At 58.9% G+C, this 24,886-nt stretch overlaps 4 protein-coding genes across 5 annotated transcripts; 1 reads left to right on the top strand and 3 right to left on the bottom strand.

The window, feature by feature from the left end:
- The first annotated feature begins 817 nt into the window (after positions 1 to 817).
- On the top strand, positions 818 to 3,686 carry LOC106841855 (testis-specific serine/threonine-protein kinase 5-like). Its single transcript, XM_070481875.1, has 7 exons — positions 818 to 1,021; positions 1,375 to 1,482; positions 1,687 to 1,889; positions 1,978 to 2,033; positions 2,344 to 2,476; positions 2,570 to 2,685; positions 3,124 to 3,686. The coding sequence occupies exons 1-7, from the start codon at positions 818 to 820 to the stop codon at positions 3,528 to 3,530; spliced, it is 1,227 nt and encodes a 408-aa protein (XP_070337976.1). The 3' UTR covers positions 3,531 to 3,686.
- Positions 3,687 to 3,727: 41 nt separating this feature from the next.
- Positions 3,728 to 6,863, bottom strand: HGH1 (HGH1 homolog). Its single transcript, XM_044780932.2, has 6 exons — positions 6,133 to 6,863; positions 5,960 to 6,060; positions 5,768 to 5,866; positions 5,480 to 5,571; positions 5,266 to 5,388; positions 3,728 to 5,188 (listed from the first exon to the last, which is right to left on the bottom strand). The coding sequence occupies exons 1-6, from the start codon at positions 6,756 to 6,758 to the stop codon at positions 5,009 to 5,011; spliced, it is 1,221 nt and encodes a 406-aa protein (XP_044636867.1). The 5' UTR covers positions 6,759 to 6,863; the 3' UTR covers positions 3,728 to 5,008.
- Positions 6,864 to 6,986: 123 nt separating this feature from the next.
- Positions 6,987 to 21,592, bottom strand: WDR97 (WD repeat domain 97). Its single transcript, XM_070481877.1, is given in 23 exon segments — positions 6,987 to 13,173; positions 13,275 to 13,336; positions 13,434 to 13,962; positions 13,964 to 14,436; positions 14,512 to 14,633; positions 14,710 to 14,907; positions 15,015 to 15,188; positions 15,266 to 15,460; positions 15,551 to 15,682; positions 16,624 to 16,707; positions 16,806 to 17,255; positions 17,353 to 17,502; positions 17,673 to 17,733; positions 17,988 to 18,109; positions 18,201 to 18,333; positions 18,519 to 18,609; positions 18,685 to 18,921; positions 19,002 to 19,144; positions 19,216 to 19,915; positions 20,080 to 20,201; positions 20,328 to 20,959; positions 21,128 to 21,253; positions 21,455 to 21,592. Coding segments are annotated over 23 exon segments (5,268 nt in total). The 5' UTR covers positions 21,584 to 21,592; the 3' UTR covers positions 6,987 to 12,970.
- A 121-nt stretch (positions 21,593 to 21,713) lies between these two features.
- MAF1 (MAF1 homolog, negative regulator of RNA polymerase III) lies at positions 21,714 to 24,852 on the bottom strand. Of its 2 annotated transcripts, none has more exons than XM_014858209.3 (8): positions 24,436 to 24,852; positions 23,588 to 23,713; positions 23,354 to 23,482; positions 23,111 to 23,276; positions 22,864 to 22,985; positions 22,662 to 22,781; positions 22,377 to 22,514; positions 21,714 to 22,252 (listed from the first exon to the last, which is right to left on the bottom strand). In XM_014858209.3, the coding sequence occupies exons 2-8, from the start codon at positions 23,668 to 23,670 to the stop codon at positions 22,231 to 22,233; spliced, it is 780 nt and encodes a 259-aa protein (XP_014713695.1). In that variant the 5' UTR covers positions 23,671 to 23,713; positions 24,436 to 24,852; the 3' UTR covers positions 21,714 to 22,230. The 2 variants fall into 2 exon arrangements, with proteins under 2 accessions (XP_014713695.1, XP_070337977.1); XM_070481876.1 differs by having other exon boundaries at positions 22,377 to 22,564; positions 24,436 to 24,801.
- Positions 24,853 to 24,886: the final 34 nt, after the last annotated feature.

Here is a 24,886-nt window from a genome sequence, read left to right as displayed (position 1 = left end):
AGGTGGGCCCAGGCCGGGGGCCCTTGCTTGCCTTGGGGATGTGTCACCAAGTCTGCAGAGAGCTCTGGGAGAAAGGCCTCCTGCAGTAAGCCTTGGCCTGGGCAGAAGCTTCCAGGCCTCAACAGAGGAAGGCCAGGTGGCTCCCCCACCATGCCCTTCTTCTGGTTCAGCCTCTATTACAGCCCTCCTGGCTGCCACCTTGGTACCCTCTCCAAGGATAAGGGGCAAATTGAAACAGTTACTGGCACATGTTGTATTCCTTTTCCTCACCACCTCAGAAATTCTGCTCCGCTTCCCTTGCTCGCCCCTCCCCCCGGCTCCCTTATAGACCTTCCGTGGCCAGCCACCCCCAGGATGGCCTACAGAGGCCTCACTCTGGCTCTAGCTCTTGGGGGTTCTCACCCCACAAAGAATGAGCTCCACGCAGGATAGGGCTGGTTCCAACAAGATGTTCCCAGGGCAAGTAGGTCCTAGGAGACAGAAGAACCCCACCTTGGAGGACACAATGCAGGTGCAAGCTCTAGAACCCTCCATTCTAGAATCTGCTCCTGCTTTCTCAGAGTCTGCCCTCCGCTACGCCAGTCCACAGCTGTGTTAGCCTCTCACCCGGAGCTCTCAGCTCTGGTCATTTCCCTGCCTCTGTCCCAGTCCCAGAAAGTCTTGAGAAACTTGGCTGCAGCCGCAAGGGGGCTCAGGTCCCACCTGGCCTCCTGTGCCCCTCCCCCTCTCACACCAGTCAGGCCTCAGCTGTCTCCTGCCCCCAAGGCCCTGTGGTGAGCTGGCCGGCTCCAAACCCTGCCGCAGTGCTCTGCCCTCCATGAAGGGCAACGGCAGGCGAAAGCTGGACCAGCAAAACTTCATGGAGCAGGTTCAAGAATGCAAGGACAACGGCTACCTGCTCTCCTCCAAGAAGATTGGCTCTGGGGCCTTCTCCAAAGTCTACCTGGCCTATGCCACGCATGAGCGTATGCAGCACAACTCCAAGCTGGCCTCCGACCTGCGGGGCAAGCGCCATACCATGGTGAGGCAGGCCTGCCTCCTCCCTGTGGGCAGCCCTCCAGCCCGCCAGGCAGTTCCTGTCCTAACCCCGCTCAGGCACCTCCCAGCTGCTTTGGCTCCCTCCTGGTCCTGCATCCTCCCTGGAGGCTAAGGCTCCTAGGAGCTGACCACTGTCTGTTCTCAAACCCTTTGAGTACGTAGGTGCCCAGGACAGCAGGGAGGGACAAGATCAGCACTGCCCCCCGAGGGTGCTGCTTACCCGCCCTTGCCCCTGCCAAGTTCAGCAATGTGCACAAAGGACATGGGGCCTGTCCTGCCACATCCTACCCCAAGGGACTGTGGTCCATTCACAGTGGCCACTGTCTACCCCTGCAGGTGGCTATCAAGATCATCTCCATTGCCAAGGCTCCTGTGGAGTTCTCCCGAAAGTTCCTGCCCCGTGAGATTTCATCACTCAATGCTACCTACAAGCACCTGAATGTGGTGGGCAGAGACCCCAACATAGCCCATCCTCATCCTGCCCATCCCCTGCAGCCAGCCCTCACCATGCCTGCTGCCCGCCCCCCACCCACCCCCTTCCCCACATGGGACCATTATGCTTGAGGCCCAACCCCTCTCTGAGACTCCAATCCCGTGCACTAGACAGCCTCTCCTTAGGGTGATAGCAGGTGGGTGGGGGTCTGGCAGGTGCAGCTGTATGAGACCTACCAGAACAGCCAGCGCTCCTACTTGGTGCTCGAGCTGGCGGCTCGCGGTGACCTGTTGGAGCACATCAATGCGGTGTCGGACCACCGCTGTTGCCCAGGGCTGGAGGAGGAGGAGGCCCGTAGGCTGTCCTGGCAGCTGGTCAGCGCTGTGGCCCATTGCCACAACTCAGGCATCGTGCACCGGTGAGGGTGTCATCCAGCCCACCCACCCACCTGCATGGAGAGGCCCACCTGAGCTCAGGCCCAGCCCCATCTCCCCTTCCCCGTGCAGGGACCTGAAGTGTGAGAACATCCTGCTGGACGACCGAGGGTTCCTAAAGCTGACCGGTGAGCCTGCAGCCCAGCCCCCACCCTCACCTCCAGCCCGCCCCAACTCTTGACCCAGCCAGGCCCACAGCTTCTACACTGGCCTGCTCCAGACTTTTGATCCTAGCCTGGCTTGACCATCAACCCTCCCAGGAGGCCTACAACCCACCCTGACCCGCAGCCTGACCCCACCGGCCTAACCCCACCTTTGCCCACAGCTACAATGGCAGTCACCCACATGCTCCGCATCTGCCCCACAGCCTCCCCTCCGGAGCCCCCTCTCTCCTACAGCCTCACACACTGTACTGCCCTCCCTGCACACCCTGTGCAGACTTTGGCTTCGCCAACCGGTCCGGGCTCAAGAACTCGCTGCTGAGCACCTTCTGTGGCTCTGTGGCCTACACAGCCCCAGAGATTCTCATGAGTAAGAAGTACAACGGGGAGCAGGCCGATCTGTGGAGCCTGTGAGTGCTGCCCCGTGGGCACCCCCTGGCTTCCGGCCAAGACCCATGGGAGGGGAGAGGAGGGGGCACACCCTGAGGAGCCCGTGCCCCCAGAGGCGTCATCCTCTATGCCATGGTGAGCGGGAAGCTGCCATTCAAGGAGCGCCAGCCCCACCGCATGCTGCAACTGATGCGCCGTGGCCCCACCTTCCCGCCAGGCCTATCCCCAGGTGAGTGCCTCCACCCTGTGTCCCTCCTAAGTACCAGCTTGGGCCTGGAGAGTGGGCAGCAAGAGACCTGGGTCCGGAGAAGGGGCGTCCTGTGCGGCGGATCCCTGAGCCCAAGCTGGGAAATGGACTGTCCACCCACTGCCGTGAAGGGAAGCTGGGCTCGGGGAGGACCTGACCCAGACTCGCAGTCAGGAACGGCAGTAGCCCCACTGAACTCGAACCGGACCTCTGCACTAACCCAGGGCAAGCCGCCTCGCCTTTCTGTGCTCAATTTCCCCATCGGTGAAACGCGGACGCCCTCCAGCCATTTGCGAGGACTGAATGGGACGACCCATCCAAGCTGCCAGCATTGTTGGCGGTGATGGGCGCGGGTTGGGGTCTCGAGAGGGCGGGCGACGGGAAGCCACAGAAGCAGCACCCGTGAGCCCTCGCCCGCAGAGTGCCAGGACCTGATCCGAGGTCTGCTCCAACTGCGCCCGCGCGCACGCCTGGGTCTGCAGCAGGTGGCCACGCACTGCTGGATGCTGCCTGCCGCGCACGCGCTCTTCCGCACCGTGCTCGTCTCCGCGCTAGGTGTGGCCGGATCCCCCGGGTTAAGCAGATGCGCGGGCCCTCAGCGCCCGGCGGGACCCCTAACTGCTGTCCCTTGCCGGCAGAGTCCCAGCTTCCAGCACCCATGGACGACGCGGAGCCCAGCGAGGACTCAGAGCACCCAGCAGCAGGTCACCTCCCAAGACCGCGCCTCTGGCCCGGCGCCCGAGCCCCCGGTGGCCCACCCGAGAGGAGAAATGTGGGCTTTTCCGGCTTGGGCCTCCGGAGCACGGTGGCGGCCAGTCTGGGGATAGGCACCTCTAGGCAGCTGCTGTCCCTGTGCTCCATGTCCGCCATCAGGAACATGCCTGGGCACTACCTGCTCAACTGAGGGCAGGCGGGTGGGCGGGAACGAGGCCAGATAAAGCGTTTCTTCTGTGGAGCCGAGGGTGCGGATTTAGTGTAGAAAGAGGACAGCTGGCGTTGGGGCACCTAGCAGAGCTCCTTATCCAGGGAAAGTAGGAATCCACACACCTTCATGCCATTTTTAATTGGGGGGAGGGGGAATACAGAGAAGACCGTAGAAGAGGGATACCTGGCACCCATGAAGCACCCACCCTCGACAGGAGCAGACTCCCAGCTTTGGAGGCAGTACCAGGTCTGACATGTGTGTGGGGGGGGGGCAGTGTTGGGACCTCCTGGGGAACAGAGCTGCACTCCAGCACCAGGGTGCAAGGGTCCTGTGGGAAAGATGGCACTAGGTTTGGTGGAAAGCCCAGCAAGGGAGCACAGTGGAATGAGGGCCATACTGACATCCTACTGGGCTCAGCTTGGCCACTGCAGAACTGGGGGGACCACACATGGAGACAGGGGAGAACCAGGTTCTTGGGCCCACAGTGGGCTCCAAGGGAGCAGAGGGTGGTTAGGGGAAAGGCTTGGGCAAAGGGCAAGGCTGCAGGCACCCCAGGGAGGTGCTCCACATGGTAGGCAAGGGGCTCTGGGGAGCTGACCAGGGAGAGGGCCTAGCTAGCTGGCGGAGTGAGGGCATCAGGTCAGTCCAGGACTAAGAAACAGGACTTGAGGAGCTGACAGGGAACTGAGGGCAGGGCCAAGGCACAGGTCAAGCAGAAAGTTGAAGAGGATGAAGGGGAGGCAGCACCCAACAAATGCTCCAAGGACAGGCCAGGAGGGTGCAGCCCTAGGAGACCCCAGGACAGACTGTGGCTGGTGAAAGTCTCAAGAGGGCATCCCTTTGAGGTTGGGTCTCAGGCAGGACAAGCTGAGGACCCCAGGATGGAGGGACTCGGGGTGGGACTGGCTGCAAGGGGCACTGCTTGCACATGGGTGCCTGCCGATGCTCAACGCCTGCAGCACCCTTGGGACTGGAAGCTCCAGCTGGCCTCTGAGCCTTGCAGTGCTTTGCTGTGCAGCCCCACCACCATGCCTAAGAGGAGGCTCATGGCTCCACTAGCCACACCCCTAGAGGTACCTGAGAGTCAGAGGGCCTGGCCAGCTCTGGCTCCACAGTGCTCCTCTGAGCAACCTGCTTTCTTGCTGGACGTAACAGGGCACAGGGAGGTGCCCTCAACCCTCTAATGTTTATTGGGCATTTGCCCTAGAACCCTCAGCATGGACCTGGAGCTTAAGTGTAGCTCTGCTTTTCAGCAGGGCACAGCCTCCAAGCAAGGTGACCCAGAGGCCTGTAGGTGGCTGCAAGAAAGCCTGGTCTGGGAGGCCTGGACTGATGGGCTAGCAAAGGTGGGCCTGGAGCTGGTGGTGGGCTACAGGGGCCTCAGGTGGTTGCAGCCCCCTCTGCTTGTGGCTCCGGAGACAGCTCCCGCTCCTGCTGCTCCCGCACGCACTGCTCCTGTTCCTGGCGGTCGAGCTGCTGCAGCTGCTCCTCCACATCCTCAGGCACCTGCACCTCCAGCAGGTTTTCCATGCCACGCTCTGGCTCATCTCCAATAAGCACCTACCAGCAAGGGAGGCAGGTGAGCAGTTGGCTGGCACACCATGGATATCCACCCCTCCCCCAAACCCTACACTCACCTGGATGAGTTTCTCACAAGTCGCTCGGACATCAGGCTCTGGTTCCCAGGTGTGCAGCTCACGCAGGATCAGGTAGGCTCCCTGGTCCCTCACCTGCTGTCGACCAGGTGCCGTGGCTGTCAGCTGGGAGAGGGCAGAAGTTACCCAGATGTCAGTGTGTTCATGTATGTGTGTTGAGGGGTGGTGGCATTAACGTGGCAAGATCCCTGCTCACCAGCATGATGGCCTCAATGAGCATCTTGCGGATGTCAGGATCAGGCTCTCGCTGCTTGTCTGGCAGCAGGTACTGCAGGTCAACAGGCAGCCCTAGGGGCGAATGTGGGAGTCACTGGATCCCTGCACTGGGCCACCAGGCCACACCCTGCGTTTGTAAGCCCATCTGTGCTCAGCAACTAGAAGCCCTTTCAGAAGGGCTCCTGATCTGGACAGCTCCTTCTCCTTCTCTCCCTACTGGCCTTCCCTCCTGCCCAGCCAACCCTGAAGCTCCACCCAAGCCACTCACGCTCCATCTCCTCCTCAGAGAAGTCCTCAGGCCCAGCCAGGGGCAGTAGTAAGTGAGGAAGAACGTCCACCTCAGGCCCAAGCAACCACTCGTGGTGTCCTGGGGGAAAACAGGAATGGGGACCAGTCCAGAGGGTCCGAGTCCAGGCTCTTCCCCCCATTCCCTCCCACCACAACGCCCCACGCCACTCACGGTGCTCGAAGCAGCAGTTTCGCAGCGTCCCCACCACCCCGCCCCTGCGCACCGAGGAATCTGGGTATTGAGTAAGGGGAAGCAGCCGCTGGACCACGCACCTGGAGGGAGGGACCATTCAGTGCCGTCCCTGCTCACTTCCACCCCCTCCCCGCGGGCTCCCTGGGCTTCACCTGTTGGGGTCCAGCAAGAAGGCGCGCGCTGCAGGACGCTGGCTGAGGTTGGAGAGCACTGGCCCCAGGTAATGCAGGGGCGCATGGCCGTTGTAGCCGGGAGTGCACAGCGCGCGCACCAGCCGCTCCAGGCCTGACTCCTCCGGCTCTGCGGCCGCCAGCGCCGCCATGAGCGCAGCACACGGTGCCGGCTCGCGGCTGAGGTTGGCCAGCACCGCGGCCGCCTCCTCAGCCCAGGGCCACTGTGGATCCAACGCGCGGCCCAGCAGACGGGCAGGCAGCCGGGGCTCGGCCGCCAGCAGCGGCTCGTGCAGGCCGGGGTCCGCGGCCAGGTTGACGAGCGCGCGGGCGGCGTCGCGGGCCGGGGCCGGGGCCGGGGCCGCCGCCAGCTCGACCAGCGCCCGCAGTAGCGCCTCCTGGCCGGCCAGTAGCGTGCGGCCTGGCCCGGAGCCGGTCAGCGCCAGCACGTGCCGCGCCGCCGCCGTCTGCAGGTCCGCCCGCGCCCCGGGCGCCAAGAAGGGCAGCAGCTTCGCCGCCTCCGCCTCGGGGTCAGCCTCCGGCATCGGCGACCCTGCAGCTGCGACGCCACCAGCCAAAGACCCCGTGGCCGCCCCGGCCTCCCCCATACCGACCAGCCCTTGACGATCACCTGTGCCGCCCTAGGGGCTCGGGGGGCTCAGCCCCGCCGGGTGCAGCCACATGGGCCGCGGCCACGCCCATGAGGGTAGCGGAAGCCGCAGCGACCAATCCGAGGCCACCGACTCTGCGCAAGGGGCGGCACCGACGCGCGGAGGCGGGGCCACGCCAAGGCCCGGGGGTTTGTGGGACCGGGTGCCCAGCCGGAAGCCGCGCGTCTCGGAGGTGTGGGGCTGGGGTGTGGGTCACACGGGGAGAAACATCGAACCCACAATAAGGCCAGTTCCTTTGGGGGAACAGTCACTGTTAGCAGGCCGATTACACTGGCCCTCTTCCTGGATTGGGCAGACATCCATCTTCCCTAGGAGAGAGACGTGATTAATTACATTGATTGACTCTCTGTTAGATCAGCCTTGTATTCCTGGCATAATCTCCATTTGGTCATATTTTCATTTTTATATACTGTTGTATTCTATTTTGCATCTATGTCCATGAGGGACACTGGTCTGTACTTTTCTTTTTTTTTGTAATGTTTTTGTCTGGTTTTGGTATCCAGGTAGTATTGGCCTCAGAAGGATTGGGGAAGTTTTGCCTCCTCTTCCATTCTCTGGAAGAGTTTGTAAAACTAGTATTATTTCTTCCCTAAATGTTTGATAGAACTCCCCAGTGAAGCCATCTGAGCCTGAAATTTTCTTTCTGGGAAGATTTTTTAGCTGCAAATTCAATTTCTTTAATAGGCAGTTGGCTCTTCAGGTTGTCGTTTTCTTCTTGGGTGACTTTTGGTAATTTGTATCTTTCAAGGAATTAGTCCATTTCATCTAAACTGTTGAATTCGGTAATATAAAGTTGTTCATAATATTCCCTTATTATCCTTTTAAAATCTGTAGAATCTGTAGTGGTGTCACCTCTCTCATTCCTGATGTTGGTCATTTGTGTCTTCTTTCTCTTTTTGTCAGTCTTGCCAGAGGTTTGTCAATTTTCTTTATCTTAACGAATCATCTTTTGGATTCATTTATTTTCTCAATTATTTTCTTTTTCGATTTCATTGATTTCCACTTTGACTTTACTATTTCCTTCCTTCTGCTTACTTTGGGTTTAATTTGCTGTTCTTTTTCTAGTTTCTTAAGGTAGAAGCTGAGGTCTTTGATTTGAGGCCTTTCTTCTTTTCTGATATAGTTTTCCCCCTCACTTATTCCCTAACTCGTGAATTATTTATGTACTTTACTTTTACGTAGATTACAAGCCTCTTAATAGGTCAGTGATATTTTTATTTCACCCTAAGCGCTAGGATGAAGCTCCTAGGGGCAGTGATGCCCAGGAGAGCCACTCAAGGGAACAGTGTGCCTCTAAAGTCAGTAGGTCATAGATCCAAGAGCTAGGATTTGCCCCCAGCTGAGATCCATGGAAAGGGCACCTCATAGCCTCAATCCCGACCTAACCTTGCTTGAAAGTCTCACAGAAATTGAGGAAGGTGAAGGAGTCCACGGAAGTGTCCGCCTCTCCAAGGAAACCACATACTTGGGAGACACAGATCCTAGCCATAAAAGTTGAAAATTTCTCAAGAAATGGAATTGGAATATTATGGATAATTTAGGTAAATGATGCCCCCTGGTGGGTACTTTTGACTGAGACAAAAATGTGCACCTTTAGGGCCCACTGGGGTCCAGAGGACCATCGGGCAAGCCCTTGCTTTGACTGGTTGGAGGAAGTATTTACAGTAATCACCTGGTAGGGAGCCTTCAGTATTCTGAAGATAAAAGATCCAAAGTTTTTGGAAGTAATTTCAAAGTTAAAGTTAAAAGAAGTATACAAAGAACTCCCATATACCCTTGGCCCAGAAACCTCAGTCAGATTCCCAAGGTATACCAGTTACCCCAATAATGACCTTTTAGCAAAAGGTGTTGTCACGTCTCTTGAGTCTTTCTGTGACCTTCATGCCCTTGACACTTACAGACCACCGGCCAGCCTTTTTGTATCAGGTTCCTCAATTTGTTTTGTCTGGTTGCTTCATGATTAAATTCAGGTTCTACGTTTTTGTCAGGAATACCGTGGAGGTGATGCTGGGTTCTTTTCATTGCGTCCTTTCAGGTGACCCTGGAGGTATTTATTTTGATCATTTAATTCAGGTAGAGTTGCCCAGACTTCTTCACTGTCAGGTTACTTTTTTTCTCTTTGCAGTTAATAAATCTTTTAAATATATATCAAAATTGGCCATTTTAACCATTTTTAAGTGTACAATTAGTAGCATTAACTACACTCAATATTGTGTAACCATCATCACTATATATTTTCAAAACTTTTTTATCACCCAGAACTGAAACGCTGTAAGCTTTAAGCATTAATTTTCCACCCCCTGACCCCCTAGTGACTGCTAATCTACTTTGTCTCTATAAATTTGCCTGTTCCAGGTAGCTCAATGGTTATATCTTATGTAGCTCTAATACAATGTCAAAACCAAGGTGTGTGTGTAGTTGTGACATTTTATCACTTGTCTAGATTCATGTAACCAGTCAACGTGGAGAACAGTGTGAACGTCACAAAGACCTCCCTGTGCCGAGCCCTTCCACCCTTCACCCCCAGCGACTACTAATCTGTTCTTCATCTCTGTAACTTTGTCACTTCAAGGATGTTATATACAAGCAATCATACAGTATATGATCTTTTGAGATTGGCTTTTGTCACTCATCCTGATTCTCTAGAGATTCATCCAGGTTACTGTATGTGTCCATAATTTGTTCATTTTTATTGCCTGGAAGTATTCTATGGTGTGGATGTGCCACAGGTTTGTTAAGCTGTTTAAGGACCTTTGTGTCACTTCCAGTTTTTGGCTATTACAAATAAAGCTGCTATAGACATTGGTGTACAGGTTTTGGTGTGGACATAGTGTTCACGTCTCTGGGATAAATGCCCAGCGGTATGATTGCTCAGTCATAGGTAGTGGTATGTTTAGTTTTCAAGAAACTGCCAAATCCTTTTCCAGAGTGTCTGGACCATTTGACATTCCCACCAGCAAGGTGTGGAGATCCATTTGCTCCACATCCTCTCAAGCCTATGGTGATGCCGCCTTTTTTTATTTTAGCCATTCTTTTTTATTTTTAGAGACTGGCACCTAGGCTAACATCTGTTGCCAATCTTCCTTTTTTTTTCTTTTCTTCTTCTCCCCAAAGCCCCCAGTCCATAGTTGGATATTGTAGTTGTGGTCCTTCTGGTTGTGCTGTGTGGGACATCACCTCAGCACGCCTGATGAGTGGTGCCGTGTCCGTGCCCAGGATCCAAACCAGCGAAACCCTGGGCCGCCAAAGCAGGGTGTGTGAACTTAACCACTTGGCCATGGGGCCAGCCCCTATTTTAGGCATTCTTAATTTGTGTTTCCCTGATGGCTAGTGATGTGGAGCATCTTTTCATGTGCTCATTAGCCATCTGCATCTCCTCTTTGGTGAAATGTCTGTTTCTTTTGCCCATTTTCTAATGGGATTGTTTGGTGTTGACAGTTAATTTTGAACTAATAACTTAATTTTGAAAGTTATTTATATGTTCTAGACATGTGTCTTGGGACATGTCATTTGCAGATATTCTCCCAGTCTGTAGCTTTTCTTTTTAATCCTGTTAACAAGACCTTTCACAGAACAAAAGTTTTAAAATTGATAAAGTCCAATTTATTGATTTCTTTTATATGTGGTGCCTTGGGCATCATGTCTAAGATCCCTTTATCAATTGCTAGATCCAGAAGGTTTCTTAAGTTTTCTTCTAAAATTTTTATAGTTTTACTTTTAAATGTGTGATCTACTTTGAGTTTTGTCTTTGATTTTCTGGTGTCTTTTGTCATAATTTTTTTTATATTATTATTTTTTATTGAGGTTATGATAGGTTACATTGTGAAATTTCAGTTGTGCATGATTTGTCAGTCATCTTATAGGTTTACCACTTCACCCCTTGTGCCCACCCCTTACCCCTCTTCCCTCTGGTAACCACTAAACAGTTCTCTTGTCCATGTGTTTGTTTATCTTCCACATGAGTGAAATCATACAGTGTTTGTCTTTCTCTGTCTGGCTTATCTCGCTTAACATAATACCCTCAAGGTCCATCCATGTGGTGGCAAATGGGACAACTTTGTCTTTTTTTATGGCTATAGAAATGTTTTTTTAATCAGTAAATATGCCTATCCTTTCCTTCTGAGCGTTCTGGATAAGTTAATATTTTTTCTAAATTACCTTCTGGTGTATTTATAGTTTTACTTTCTACATTCCAACCTTCAAACTGTCTGAAAGTTACTCTTCACATGATGGGAGGAAGGGTCCAGCTGTGCTTGCCATGTCCACACTCTGTGCCCGTTGCTATTCCTGAATGTTTTAGACATCATAGTTCGTCTAATCCTCCCTGCAGCCCTGGGAGGAGTCAGCGTTCTGACCTCCATTTCATAGATGGGGAAACTGAGGCTTAGGGAATGTAGGTGATTTGCTAAGGTCACGGGAAGTGGAGGAAATATACGTCTACCTGCTGTTTTGACTTCTTCTATAGGAAAAATCCCATTCCGGGGGCCGGCCCCAAGGCTGAGTGGTTAAGTCCACACACTCCGCTTCGGTGGCCCAGGGTTCAAATCCTGGGCGCGGATGTGGCACCGCTCATGGAGCCACACTGAGGGGGCGTCCCACATGCCACAACTAGAAGGACCCACAACTAATATATACAACTATGTACTGGAGGGATGTGGGGAGAAAAAAGCAGGGAAAAAAAGAAGATTGGCAACAGTTGTTAGCTTAGAGGCCAATCTTTAAAAAAAAAAAAAAATCCCATTCTGGCTTTTTATACATTTTTCTATTGGGTTGTGTGATTTTTAATCATTACTGATTTGTAGAAGTTCTTTATATATTTTGGAGATGAGCTATTTTTAGTTACATGTATCACAGATATCTCCTCCCACTCTGTGGCCTGACTTTTTACTCTCTTAATGGTGTATTTAGATTAATAGATTTCTTAATTTAAAAATAATTATATGTTAATATGTACTAAGAAATATATTAATGTGTTCCTTTATGATTAGTGGGGTTTTTTGACCTGCTTAAATTAGCCTTACTTTCTCACTTTTGCATTTTTAAAAGTATTATTGACTTTATAATTAAAACATGAAACGCCGGTAGCAGCTGACCCCGTGGGCCTCACAGTGCTTGTCTCAGCATGCACAGTTCCTTGTATAAAAATGTCAAGTCCCCCAGTTCTCCAGGCCTGGCACCTCTGGCCCAGCTTGGCCCAGGAAAGAGCCACCTGCCAGGCACCCGCATAAGAAGAGCCTCTGCACAGTTTGGGGGTGATGGGGAAGGTGTGGGAGACCAGTTCTAACCATAAAGCCATTGAGAAGAAATTTCTAAAGTTGGAGGCTGAAAATACTCACAGGAAAGAAATCTCTGTTCAGGGAACCAGAAGGGTGTACAAAGGGCCCTTCACAAAAGCAGTCCCAACAGCCAATGTGCACCTGGGCCCCACAGGTGGCAGCCAGTGCCCTGTGAGGTCTCGGCAATTCAGAAGGAAGCAAAGGCCCTCTGAGACCCTGCGCTTCACAGACAAGGTCTGTCTCCTGGTGACCTTTAGGTTGAAGGGTCCAGAGGACGCTGCCCTTCCATTGCTTCTTGGATGAGGCCCCTTCATCGATTCTTCTCCCTTCCAGCCTCGAGGTAACAAAGTGCTGGCAGACTCCTGGTTTCACCTGCATCAAATGACTGCAGCCCTCCCCACGTGGCACCCAGACCCTCCCCTCTCCTCTCCATACCTGGCCACTTGCTGACCCATTAGTCTCGCCTCCCATCTTGACCCCAGTAATTGACTGATGAAGTGCCTGAGCAAGGATGTGCCCACGCCATGGGTCCCTCTCCCAGTAGACAGGCCCACCCCACCAGGGATGCTGCTCCATCATGGTGCCCACTCCCCAGATCCTGTCCCACCTCACACTCCACCATGCCCCCAGATCCTGCCTTGCACATGTGACTGGCCATTGGCAGGTTCCTGACATACCAACGGGATCTCCCTGCCCACCCCAGAGGCCCCCAAGGATGGAGGTGGCATCCAATTTGCTGACCACAGCCTCTGGACTTTATTCCAGCCCCAGGCCTTGGCCAGGGGTAAGCAGCTGGCTGGAGAGCCACGCCCAGACTCCATGCTGGAAGGAAGGGGAAGCTAGGGATGGGGTTGGGCAAGGCTGCCAACCAGGTCAGCTGTAGCTGCCAGGGTCCGTGTTGTCTGGCAGAAAGTATCGCTGCAGGGTGGGCTGCAGGAGCAGTGGGGGCAGCGGACGGGCAGGTCTGGGCCAGCCTGGGGGGAAAGGCTGCAGTTCCACCCGTGGAAGTGGCAGCTTCAGCATCCGGATGGGGCCGTCAAGGGTGCGGCCTGCCCAGAGCCTGGAAACCATCTGGCCTGGGGGCCAGCATGACAGTGAGGGCTTGGTGTGGGGTTGATATCAGTGGGACCTGGGCTGGGGTAGAGGTCAGCTCCAATTCTACCCCTGTCCCACTCACCCTTCAGTCTCATTGGAGACCCCTGGACCTTGCCCTCCTGAAGCCGGAAGAAGGGGTAGTGCCTGGTGGGTAAGAAGGTGGGTTTGGCTCAGCCTGCCTCTCAGCCGCCCCATGTAGGCCCGGCCCCAGCCTGTGCCTGGAGCCTTGAGGCCCACTCACCGCTGATCCCGGGGCTGTGGCACCACTGTGTCGGGCACCTGTGGGTACAGGCTCAGCTGTGCACTCAGGCGCAGGCTCTTGGTCTCAGGCAGGGAGCTTTGCTGCCGTGCCTGCTGCTTGCAGAAGAAGTTGAGCGCATCGATTGTCTCCAGGTCCAGCATGTGCACCTGTGACCACCGTGTCTGCTCCAGTGGCAGTGGCTCATTGGGCAGTGTGGCCAGTGCCAAGGAGTGCAAGTGGACCCCAGGCAAGGAGAAGTGTGGCAGTATCTCAGAGATCCTGCGTCTCGTCGGACAAACACGTAGCTGTGAGAGCATCTGCTGAGCCTGGCCCTCTGGGGTGGCCAAGTTTGGCTCCCCAGGCGAGACCACCAGTGAGGACATCCGGGATTGAACAGAGGGTGTCACAGAGATGTGAATGGGCATCCCAGAGACCATCGAAATCTGTGATAGGCCCTCCTTGGGAGGAGAGGGAAGTGCTGAGGTCTCAGAGATCTTGGATGGCATCTCAGACAGCTGCAGGATTTCCATCTGTGGAGGAGGTGGCAAGTCCAGAACATACCCCAGCCCAAGGCAGAGGCTGCCCCTCCCCCAACAAGTAGGTCCAAGTGGTGCTGCCTCTGGTTCCAAGCCTGAGACCCCGCTGCAGGCTCCCTCCCTGGGAAGAGCATGAAGATCCCAAGAGAGGGGGATCATGGAGGACAAATGATGCACAGAGCTGGAACGAGGCAAGGAGCCTGTCAGCCTCACCAGGCTCTCCCCGCTGGACTTGGGGAAAGCCTTGGGAGAAGGCAAGAGGCACCACTGGCAGGCGGCCCGCCCCACCCCTGCCAGCCCAGACCTGTAGCTGCTGGATCATTTCCTCCAGCTTCTGGCAGCAGCATTTGCGCAGTGTGGCCTTGGAGTCGAGGTCCTGGCTGTGGACCCAGGTCATCATGTCCTTAAACAGGAAGCCCTGTGGGTCCTGGAGGCCTAGCGCATCCAGCAGCTTCTTGAGCTCAGGCCTGGGACAGGTGTGGGTGGATTATCTGGCAGCCTCCCCCAGCTGGCAAGAAGGTGGGGTAGAGAGTGGGACTCACTGGCAGGAGGCTGGTGAGTAGAGGAAGAAGGACATGAGTTCCAGCACCGCCTCGCGGGACTCCATGGAGCAGGCCATGAGCACCTGCAGTGCCAGCATCACAAAGTGCTTCTGTGTCCTGTCCTGAGCGCAGAGGAGGGGAGCCTGATGGGTGCTGAAAGCCCTGGGTGGGGCTGGCGGGGCGGGACTAGGGGCACACCTCGAAGCTGGGGGGCTGGTCCAGGTTGAGCAAGCGCAGGAGGATGCCCTGCAGCCGGCTACAGAGGTCTTTGCTCATATCAGGCAGCAGCCTCAGCAGTGCCTGCAGGATGTACACACGGTCCGCCCAGGAGGCCTCTTTCAGCAGGTCAGTGAACAGAGAGGCCAGGCCCTCCACCGTGCCCACCTCAGGGTACGCCTGCGGGGACCACATGCTGAAACCCTGCCCTGCCCCAACCTGGTTCCTGTCTCCCTACCCTCCACCCCCCAGTCTGTGCTTCCCAGGCCTCCGAGACTCCCCCAAACCTCCAGGGTGAAGATGGGGAACAGCTTTTTGAACCAGTTCTGGGAGACAAAAAAATGCAGGAAGCTGGGCAGATGCCCGTAGCGCTCTTCCCAGAACGAATGCCCATAGTAGGTCTCGGTCCCGGCAGCAGTGTCCTGGGAGCTCGTGGGCTTCGGGGTCAAGTCCTCTGAGCTCTAGGGAGTAGGGGGAAAGCTGCAGGCTCTGCCTCTCTCTGTCTGCTCCTCCCCGAAGCCCAGCCTAGGGTGCCTACCTGAGCCTCTGGCTCCTCTGACTCAGAGAGCTCTCCATGTGGGCTCAGGGAATCTGAGGCCCAGTCCAGATCCAGATCCTGCTGCTGCTCCTCCTCCTCCTCCTCCTCCAACCACTGGATCTGCTTCTGGTGCTCCTTGGCATGGCGTCGTCTAATGACCCATGGCTGCCACAGGCTGTCCAGGCTTGGGCGTGGCTGCAGAGGGGAGAGTGTTGAGTGGCCGCTGGCACCCTGCAGGGACTCAGGACCCCTCCCACAGAGCCCTCCCTGAGCCCCTCCCCTTGCCTTAGGTCTGCGGCGGCGGCTGGTGAGCTGGGCCAGGGCTCCAAGGCGGCCAACCTCCCAGGGCAGCCACATCCGCTGCAGCACCACAGAGTTGGGCACGCAGCCAGGGAAGCGGATCGGCCTTGGCAAGTACTGCAGGGGGAGCACAGCAGGGCAGGCTGAGGACCTGAATTCCACCCCATCCCAGAGACCGCCCTGGCAGAGCACCCCGGCCACCAACCCAGCTCTGCCTGCCAGGTCTCCAAGAGCTGAACTGGGCTCACACCCCCTGCCCACGACACACAGATAGGCAGAGAGAAACTTTAGAAATCAGGTGGAAGGACAGTCCATGAGCCAGCAACTGTGGTAACGCAGGAGAGAAATTTGGGCAACGCTGGCCTCTGGGGAACCCTGACACCCCACATGCTCTCCACAGGACTCAACCCCCAGCCCTGGAGCAGGGACGTCTATAAGAAGCATGGGGTGGTGGGTAGGAGCTTGGAGAGGGAGCTGTCGAGGGCTTGGGTAGACGCTGCAGCAGCTAGAAGGATCAGTGACCCACCTGAGCAGGTAAGAATGCCAGATAGGTGGTCGGGGAGGGGCCGAGGCCTGTCTGGGCATCTGAGGTGGGAGAATATGGGGAGCTGGTGGGATTGCAAGGGGTCAGCTCCCGTTGAATTTGCTCCCCTGAAGAAGGGGACTCTGGTCTCCCAGATAAAGTCCACAGGAGACTCGCCCCCCCAGCACTTTCACTGAAGGGGGTAATACAGGCCCAACCAGCTGGCAGAGGCTCTGTCTCCCTACCCCTCCACCCCCCAGTCTGTGCTTCCCAGGCCTCCGAGACTCCGAGACTTGCCCAGTGTTGGCTCTGAGAGTCCCTGGCCCCATGGCAGCCGGCTCCCAGGGCGCAAGGAGTCAGGGCCCACAGAAGAAGCAGCATGGAAACTGGGCCAGGTGGGGTGGAGGAGGGCTGCAGGTGAGCATGGCCCTCAGGTCAGATTTGGACACAAAGGTTTGCAGCAGAAGGAAGATGGGGAGCACAAGAAGGGTGCCCCCTGAGGGAGGTGCCTCTAAGGAGAGCAAGGGGGTCTCACCTTGTAGGACTGAATGGTGGCAGGAAAGAAGCCCCCAAGGTTGGAGAGAAGCTCCCTGGGCCGCCTCTTCTGAAGCAGGGGGATCTGAGGACAGGACAGAGGCTCAGAGCTGAGCATGGACCCCAGTGTCCCTGCAGCTCTGCCCTTGGGTGGGCAGCACCCCACCTGCCTTGGCCCCTCACCTTGTTCTGCAGGTGGGAGGAGGATGGGTCCAAGGCCATAGGCTTCTCCGGGTGGAACTGCTCTGACTGCAGTTGCCGGTCCAGACTGAGGCCCAGCTCACAGCTCAGGGAGGAGCGGGCCAGCAGCTGGGGCATGGGAGGAGGAGTCATAGTATGAGGGACAGAGGGCACAAGGTGAGGGTGAGGGGTGGGAGGCCTCACCTGGGATGCCATGCTGTGCACCCTCCGGAGGATGGGTGGTATGGGCAAGGTGATTCGGGGAGGGCGTGCAAAGCCCCGGCCCAGGGCCCCTAGGCCCTGTGGGGGCAAGGCTGTTGGGGTGTCAGTGCAGACCCCAGCCTGCCCAAGACTGGGGACAACTCTGGGCAGGGTGCACACATCGCAGGTCTCTCTCTCCATTGCAAGGGTCACGATGCTGCACTCTTGGGACTCTCTTTCAGAATGAATGCCCTGGGAGGGGTGGAAGGACAGAGAGGCAGTGTCAGAGGCCCAGGGTGAAGGGAGGGTCTGGGGTCAGGGCTGGGGCTGGGGGAGGCCCCACACTCACCAGCAGGACGGGGCCGTAAATCAGACGCAGGTAGTTATCAAAGGCCTCTTGGCGCTGCTGCCAGGATGGTAGGGGCCGGGCCACTGGGACCACCAGCCCCAGTCTCAGCTGCCGAAGGTCTCGGTCCCGGGAAACTAGAGCTTCCAAGTCCTGGGGTAGGGGTCAGGGGTCAGCCCATTCTTCCTTGAGTCTTGCCATGTGCTGCCCAGACAACCACAGGGATCCCAGGCCTGCCCCAGGAACTGAAGGGGAGGGCCTGAGCCTGGGCAGAGGACAAAGGTAGGGTACTGGGGTGGTGAGGGGGTCAGGACCCACCCCACCTCCTCCAACACTGGCTGCTGAGGTGCTGCTGTCTGGTGATGGATGAAAGACAACGCCGTGCTGCAGACAGGGATGAGCACAGGTGGGACAGTGGGTAGCATGGCCGGTGGGGTTGGCAGAGGCTGGGACAAGGACCCAGGGGGTTGCCAGGCCCCTGGCAGGGCACAGCAAACAGCCAGGAGTGGGGATGCCAGGGCCGGGACAGGCTTGTGGCGGCCCAGGAGCCCTGGAGCCTCATGTAGGGGATATGAGGCCCTGACGCAGGAGAGCTGGGTAGGGGCCTCCAGGACAGCTCAGTGGGCCTGCTAGCAGACCTAACACTGGCCGCCCTATGCAGGTTGGCGAGCTGCTGCAGCTGGGCTGAAGTCAGCGACTCCTGGCCTGTCAGCGGCAGTGGGGGGTCATCTACCACATCAGGGGCCTTCCGGCACAGCTTCTGAGCAGGAGAAAGGAGCTTATAGCCCTGGCCTAGGGGGCTCGTCTGCCCTCAGCAGCCCCACCCTGCCCACCCTGTGCTCACTGCACACCTTAACCAGGTAGGATGTGGGCAGGTAGAGCATGTGGGATACCAGGCAGAGGCGGGAGCCCAGAGCCAGCACCAGGTCCCCACTGTTGCTACAGAAGGTCAAGGCCTGTGGGGCGCCATTCAGCTGCAGGAGCCTGGAGGGGTGTCCAGGGCAAGAGTCCAGCCCTGCTCCACAGAGTAGAAAACTGAGGCAGCAGCAGGTGCAAGGCCCTCTCTCCCCTTTCCAGCCAATGGGTTCTGGTGGGGGCAGAGGTAGGAGAGCCCAGGCTCCCAGCCCACCAGACTCCCAGCCCCTCCCGCCCTCCCGGCCACAGCCCACCGCAGCAGGCGGTTCTCTGCTGTCCAGATGCGGATGGTGCAGTCCAGGCTGGAGCAGGCATACAGCTTGAGTGTGGGGCAGCAGCACAGGCCTGGGGGCCGGGGCTCAGCATCAGGCACCAGAGCCATATGGTGGCCTAGGCTTCACCTTTGCCCTGCCCCCTCACCGGTGATGTGGTCCATGGGGTCATCCTGGGGCCGGTGATCATAGCGTGGGCTGTTGCCCAGGCCAAACTGCACCAAACCATAGGTGGCGCTGTCCGGGTCCTCAAAGCCCACAGTGATGCGCTGCCCAAGTGCACAGAGCACCACGGCTGGGTGGCAGCAGGAGAAGCTGCGCAGCAGGCTCAGGCTCTCCTCAGCATACGGGAAGACCCGCCACACCTTCACTGTCAAGTCTCCGCCTGCGGGGCGAGAGCCAGGGCTGGGCCCTTGGGGAGGGAAGGGCTTCCCAGGCCAGCTATGGGGGAGGAGAGGTACTGACCCGAGGACACAACGCTGTTCCAGGTGGACGCAATGGCAGTGACCGGGCTGGGGTTGTGTGCCTCCGTATGGAAGACAGGGTTTGACGAGCGCCACTCGAGCACCGACAGCGTGCCATCCGTGTACCCCACCATGGGCAGGTACCTACGAGCAACAATAGCCTGTTGGCGAGGGCCCTGTCGCCACACCTGGCCCTTGATGGCTCTGGCACTCACCGGTTCTTGTCCTTCCAGGCCCAGGCCATGTCGCTTCGGCACAGCTCGCCCCCGCGCTGGCGCACGATCTCCCATATGGCAAATGCACTACTGGGGTCTATGAGGTGGCTGTAGAGGTGCAGGCAGCAGGGCCTGCGCGCCGGGGGCGGTGGAGGGCACACGCGGTGCAGCACGCGCATGGGGCAGCGCGCCGCGTTGGCGCACACCAAGTGTCCGGCGCGGGTCAGCAGCCACAGCTGTTCCCGCGGCAAGCAGTAGGCCACGGCGGCCGCGCAGTCGTTGGGCTCGAGCAGCAGAGCGCTCACGGTGCGCCCGGTCGCGACTGACACCAGGTAGACCGAGCCGTCGGCGCACGCGCACACGAGGCGCGCGGGCAGCGGCGGGTGCGGAGGCGCCGGTAGCGGCGGCGCCACCTGCAGGTGGAGCACCGGCGCAGACAGCTGCGCCAAGGGTGAGTAGAGTTCGCGCAGGCGCCACAGCTCCAAGCTGCTCTCGCGCAAGGACAGCACCGGCCAGCCGGGGCCGGCGGGCGCCAGCAGGCGGTTCACGCGCCGGAACCGCATGTCCTGGACCCAGCAACACAGCGCTACCTCGCCCACCTGTGCCGCAGCTTGCAGGTCCCACGTGCGCAGCGTCCGGTCCTGCGAGGCCGACAGCACCAGGAACGTGTTCGGGAGCACGGCTATAGCTGTCACCGGGCCTGCGGGAGGGGCGCAGGTCACTTGGGCGCACCAGGGACTGAAGGAAGGGGAGCCAGCAGCCCGGGTTGCAGCCAGTGCAGAGAACCATGGCTAGAGCCGGTGGAAATTCTGGACCTCGGAGGCTGCACACAGGGTGGAGAAAGAATGGGCCCCAAGAGCGCACCTGTGTGGCCCACAAACACCATCCGGATCTGCCAGTCAGACTCCCACACCTTCACAGTGCTGTCCCAGGAAGCCGTCACCATAACCTCTGCCGCTGCACAGTACGCCAGGTCGGAGATGGTGCTGGTGGGGAGAGGAAGGCCGGGCGGACTCAGCACCGCCTCGTGTGCGTGCCTGCGTCCCTGCCATAACTGGCGTTCCCTCGCGGACTCGCCTCATGTTCCCCATGTCCCTGCCCACCCCCCTCACGTTTTGTGCAGATCCCGTTGCACATCTATGAGAGCCCAGGTATGCAGATTGAAGGTGAGCACGGCGGAGCCGCAGGCCGCAAAGCAGCACAAGACGTCGTCGGGAGGCAGGGGCCCCAGAGCTAGACGCGTAAGGGCACCCATGGGGCTTGGCGGTAGCTGCAGAGGTGACCTGTGCTGCACCAGGCGGCGACCTCCTGAACGAAACTTCCAGAGCGCCAGGCTGTCGCCTGCCTCCGCCACTAGCAGCAGGCCCAGGTCCGGCACCGGCAGACAGCAGATGGGTTCGCGGCCTGGTGCCCTGTGCAACCCTCCTGGCTGGCTCAGCCACAGCAAGCTGAGGTCCGGCCTGAGTATGGCCAGCCCCGCGGGGCCCCAGCCCACAAAGCGGCCCACGGTGCCCAGTGGGCCCAGCACTGCCACCAGCCCTGTGAGCGCGACGGGGGCCAGTAGCTTCTCGCGGGCCCAGCCGTCCTCTCTATGCAGGTGCAGCCAGCCTGCGCGATCCAGTGCCACGAAGCGTCTGCCCACCGGGTCCTGAGCCACTGAGCACAGCCCAGCTGCCACCTCCAGGCGGCGCAGCGGCTCCAGCCCGTGCGTCAAGCGCGCCACACTCAGCTCGGCTCTCTTTTCCTGCGGGATGGGACGTACAGGCCTGTAATCAACATAGGGGGAGTGGGGGCAGGCAGTGCACCCACCCAGGGGAGCAGAGAGGTTTCCGCCGGGGTCGTGCTGGGGACCCCTAGGAGAAGAGCCGAACCAGGAGAGAGGTCTCAAGGCAGATGCCAAGGTGAGCCACACCTTTTCCACGACGTCATGGAGGCCTGTACGTAGGAGCAGCCACAACTGGCGGGCACGGGCTCGCAGGGTCAGGTTTTGCCACCGCAAGGGGTTGGTAAAAAGCCGCGGAAGCGCCTCTGAGAACGACTCTGTGGGCCGGTGGTGGAAGCGCCGTCACTGTGTGGCCTTGGGCACCTAACCTTTGGGGTTGTTGGCAGCCAGGAGCCCTCTGCAGGGCCCTGCAGGGTACGGGACAGCCTGGGGAGCGTTGCGTTCTTGGCGGACAGAACCCGCGCCTGAGTAAGGCCTGCTTTCAGGTGGGCTATCTGGGGGGCAAGGCCAGGCCACCTCACCATTTTTTTCCTCAAGCAGCCCCGGGTCCGGTTCTTCATAGCCGTCAGGATCATCCAGGTCCTGGTCCAGAATCGGGTTGTCGCCTTCTCCTGCATAGCGGTGGCTTGCACCGAACACATCCATGTCTCTTTCAGCAGCTGCAGGTCCAGGCAGCTCAACAGCCCCTGCGACCGTTGCTTGGACACCGGACGCCGAAGGCCCCGCCCTCGACGCAGGCCCCACCCCCCACGCCGCAGGGAACCTGGGTCCACACTAAGTCACAGAAACTTTTATTGGAAACAAACGAGCTGCAGCAAAGTGACACTCAGTGCACGCTGCCCAAAGGGCGAGGGGGGAGAGGGTACAGGTGGGCGCCAGGGGCCAGCCCAAGCCCAGGGCGGATGACCGCTGGGGCCAGCTTGCTGGGTCTCAGGCCCTTTGGGCTGGAGTGTGCAGGCCCAGGGCTGACCCAGTACAAAATACAAAAATAAACTCTGTGGTCCAGCTGTCCCTGCCTGTGTCAGTTCGTTTGGGCAGGGCAGTGGGTTTTCCCACCAGGCCCTGTGCCGTGCTGTCCAGTCCAACCACAGCGTGGGTAGCAGGAGCCTGTGGGGGCGAGTGGCCGGCGATAGGCTGGAGCCAAAGGGCTAGGTGGGCGTGGCCTTGGGCTGCGCTGGAGCTGCGGCAGCACTAGGGTCTCCCAGCAGGTGGGGAGGCCCTGGGGCCCCTCAGGTGGGCAGGTCCAGGCACTAGTTGAAGCTGGGTGAAGCTGGGGCCTCTGCTTCTTCTCCTCACATACAGATCACTGGGACCCTGGCAAAGAGCAGCACATGGTGAGCCCTGAGGAACCAACACCCAGGAGAGCAGGGAGAGGGTGCCTCACCCTGCTCTGCCCACCCCAGGCTCCAGGGAATCAGGCCACAAAACCATCACACACCTGTCCTCCTCCATGGCACTGGTCTCCTCAGGTCCGCCCTCACTGCCTCCACCTCCGCTGTCTTCCTCTTCCTCTTCCTCCTCTCCCAGCTCCATGTCCAGCTCATTCCCGGCCTCCGAGGGAGTGTAGGTGGATCCACTGGGAGGGGGTGAGGGGGACTGGTCTTAGGACTGCCTACCCCTGGCCTGCTGCTGGCCCCAGGGAGGACAAAGTCAGGGGGGCACTGCTGGGGAAACGGTACGTGGGCCAAACAGGGAACTGGGTGGAAGAGAAACAGGCACCAACCTGATGGAGCGGCAGCTGAAGAAGACAATCCGCTTAAGCCGCTTGTTGTAGAAGAAGTAGTTGAAGGACCAGAGGCTGCCATCCTCCCCAAAGGGGTCTGAGTCCAAGTCTGGGTTGTAGCTGGGGAGTGTGGAGTGAGGGGTGGTGTGAGGCCCCGAGTGCTGCACATACTCAGGGCCCACATGCAGGGATGCCAGCCCACCTGTAAATGTCACATTCGGCTAGGCAGATCTCCTCATCCACTGCGTTCCACAGTTGTGGCTTCAGAGCCTTGAAGTCCTCTCGCACAGCCGAAAACAGACTGCAGTTAACGGCGTTCACCACCTAGGATGGTCACAGTTGGGCATGAACAGGCATGAACCAGACAGAGCCCAGGGGCCACCCAAAGTGGGGGAAGACAATGCAAACAGCTGTAGGGCTGCAGGTCCTGTCCCCCACTGGAGCCTCACCCAGCTGAGGCTGGGCTCCCGGCTGAACTCGTGGCTTCGGGCGGTGCTGAAGTCATAGTCGGGCCGGAAGGACTCATTGAGTGTGGCGATCAGGTAGAAGAGGGTCTTGCGGCTGCACTTGTCGCTGAGGGGGCTCTCGTCCTCGCCACCTTGGCTCTTGCTCAGCCTGCACAGAGACAAGTGTCAGTCTAGCACTGCCCTGCACTCCACAGCCCCAGATGGGCAGGCCCTGCCCTGGCTCACCTGCTGGGGCTGAGGCCCGAGGTCTGGGGTGGGGACAGTGCCTCCAGCACGTGTGGCTGGCCCTCCTGGCAGAACTGCTTGAACATGTGCTTGTCGTCTCCTGCCATCTTACATGAGTAGCTCTCAATCCTATGGGATGCAGGCGGGACCATGGAGCATGCCACCCCTCAGGTCCAACTCGGGGCCAGGGCAGAGTGACCTCTGAGACACCAGCCCCCAGAGCCCTGGCCTCACCTGCCGATGATGTGGGCATCTCCAGTCTCCACGGTCAGCTGCGAGTTGATGGCCTCAAAGCTTGAGTTCTCCAACAGCTTCATGTCCTTGCGAAGGGGGCCCTGTGCTCCGAGGAGCTAGTGCTACCTGAGGGTGGGAGGCCAGTCCATGGGTATCTGGGCCCTGGGGCTCCACCTTCAGCCCTCCTCCCAAGTAAGCGGAGCCGCTGTAAACAAGCTGGGTCCCTCCCACAGCCTGCTCCCAAGCCCTCTCCAAGCCCTCGGCACTGGCAGGAGAGGCGATGAGATCCTGTTACCCGAGAGTGGCAGGTCCAGGCCCCAGCTCAGCCACGCCCCCTGCACCTCATAGGAGTTCTGGGGCCCGGCTGGAGGCCCACTGGGGCTGCTGCTCACCCTGAGGCTGCTGGCTTAGTCTCTCCCTCAACACTCCCATCTCGACAGAGAAGCCCACCCACCATGGGGGTCACTGTGAGCCCGCAAAGGAACAGGACTCCTGCCGTGCCCGTCCGGCCGGGCTCCGCAGCCAGGGTGAGAACCCAGACCCGCTCAGGAACCAGCGCCCCTGCGGTCGCCTGGACGCCGCGCTCTTCCCTGTTCTGCAGGATGCCTTCCGGCGAGGGAGAGAGGGAACGCAGAGGCTCCTCCGCCCTCCTCCACAAGCGGACCCCGGGCGCAGAGGAAGCCCCAACCCCTGAAGGGCCTGTCGGTGCCACACACCCGGGGCCGACCCCCGGAGGGCCCGTCCGCACTACGCGCCCGGGGCCGTGCGCCCGGACGCGCACTCGCCGCGCGGCCTGCTGGGGGCTGTAGTTCGGGACCCCGGGCGGCGCCGGCGCAGGCGCAACCTACCTGCTTGCTGCGCTCAGCCGGGCCGGGCCGGGCCAGTCGGTACGCGTTGGCGCGGGTGAGAAGGCGGGGCGGGCTACGGGAGCGCGGGCTCCTCAGGACCGGAGGGCGGCGCCGCGGCCTCCGCTCGGGCCGCGCTGTCTCCGGAAAAAGAAGCTCCGCGGCGACGGCCCGTTACTCCCGGCCCTGCCGGCCCACCCGGGCCGCGACCGCGACATAGTCTCGCCCCTGCACGGCGCCCGACTATCGCGACAGACCTGCCCGCCGACCGTCACAGACCGCCCTGGCGAGCGAGCGACCGACCGACCTCTGCCTCCTCCGGCCGGACAACAACAAGCGTCTGTAAGGCCCGGCCCCTCGCCTCGGAATGGCCCGCTCCAGCCGCCGGGATCGAGAGCTCGATAACCATTGGCGACACTACCCGCCACTCAGTCCTGTCTTCCATTCCTACTGG

Source organism: Equus asinus, chromosome 12 (genome assembly GCF_041296235.1).
Source record: "Equus asinus isolate D_3611 breed Donkey chromosome 12, EquAss-T2T_v2, whole genome shotgun sequence".
NCBI classification, from domain to species: Eukaryota; Metazoa; Chordata; class Mammalia; order Perissodactyla; family Equidae; genus Equus; species Equus asinus.
The sequence above is the reverse complement of the archived record's forward strand: the minus strand, read 5'-3'. Positions and strand labels throughout refer to the sequence as shown.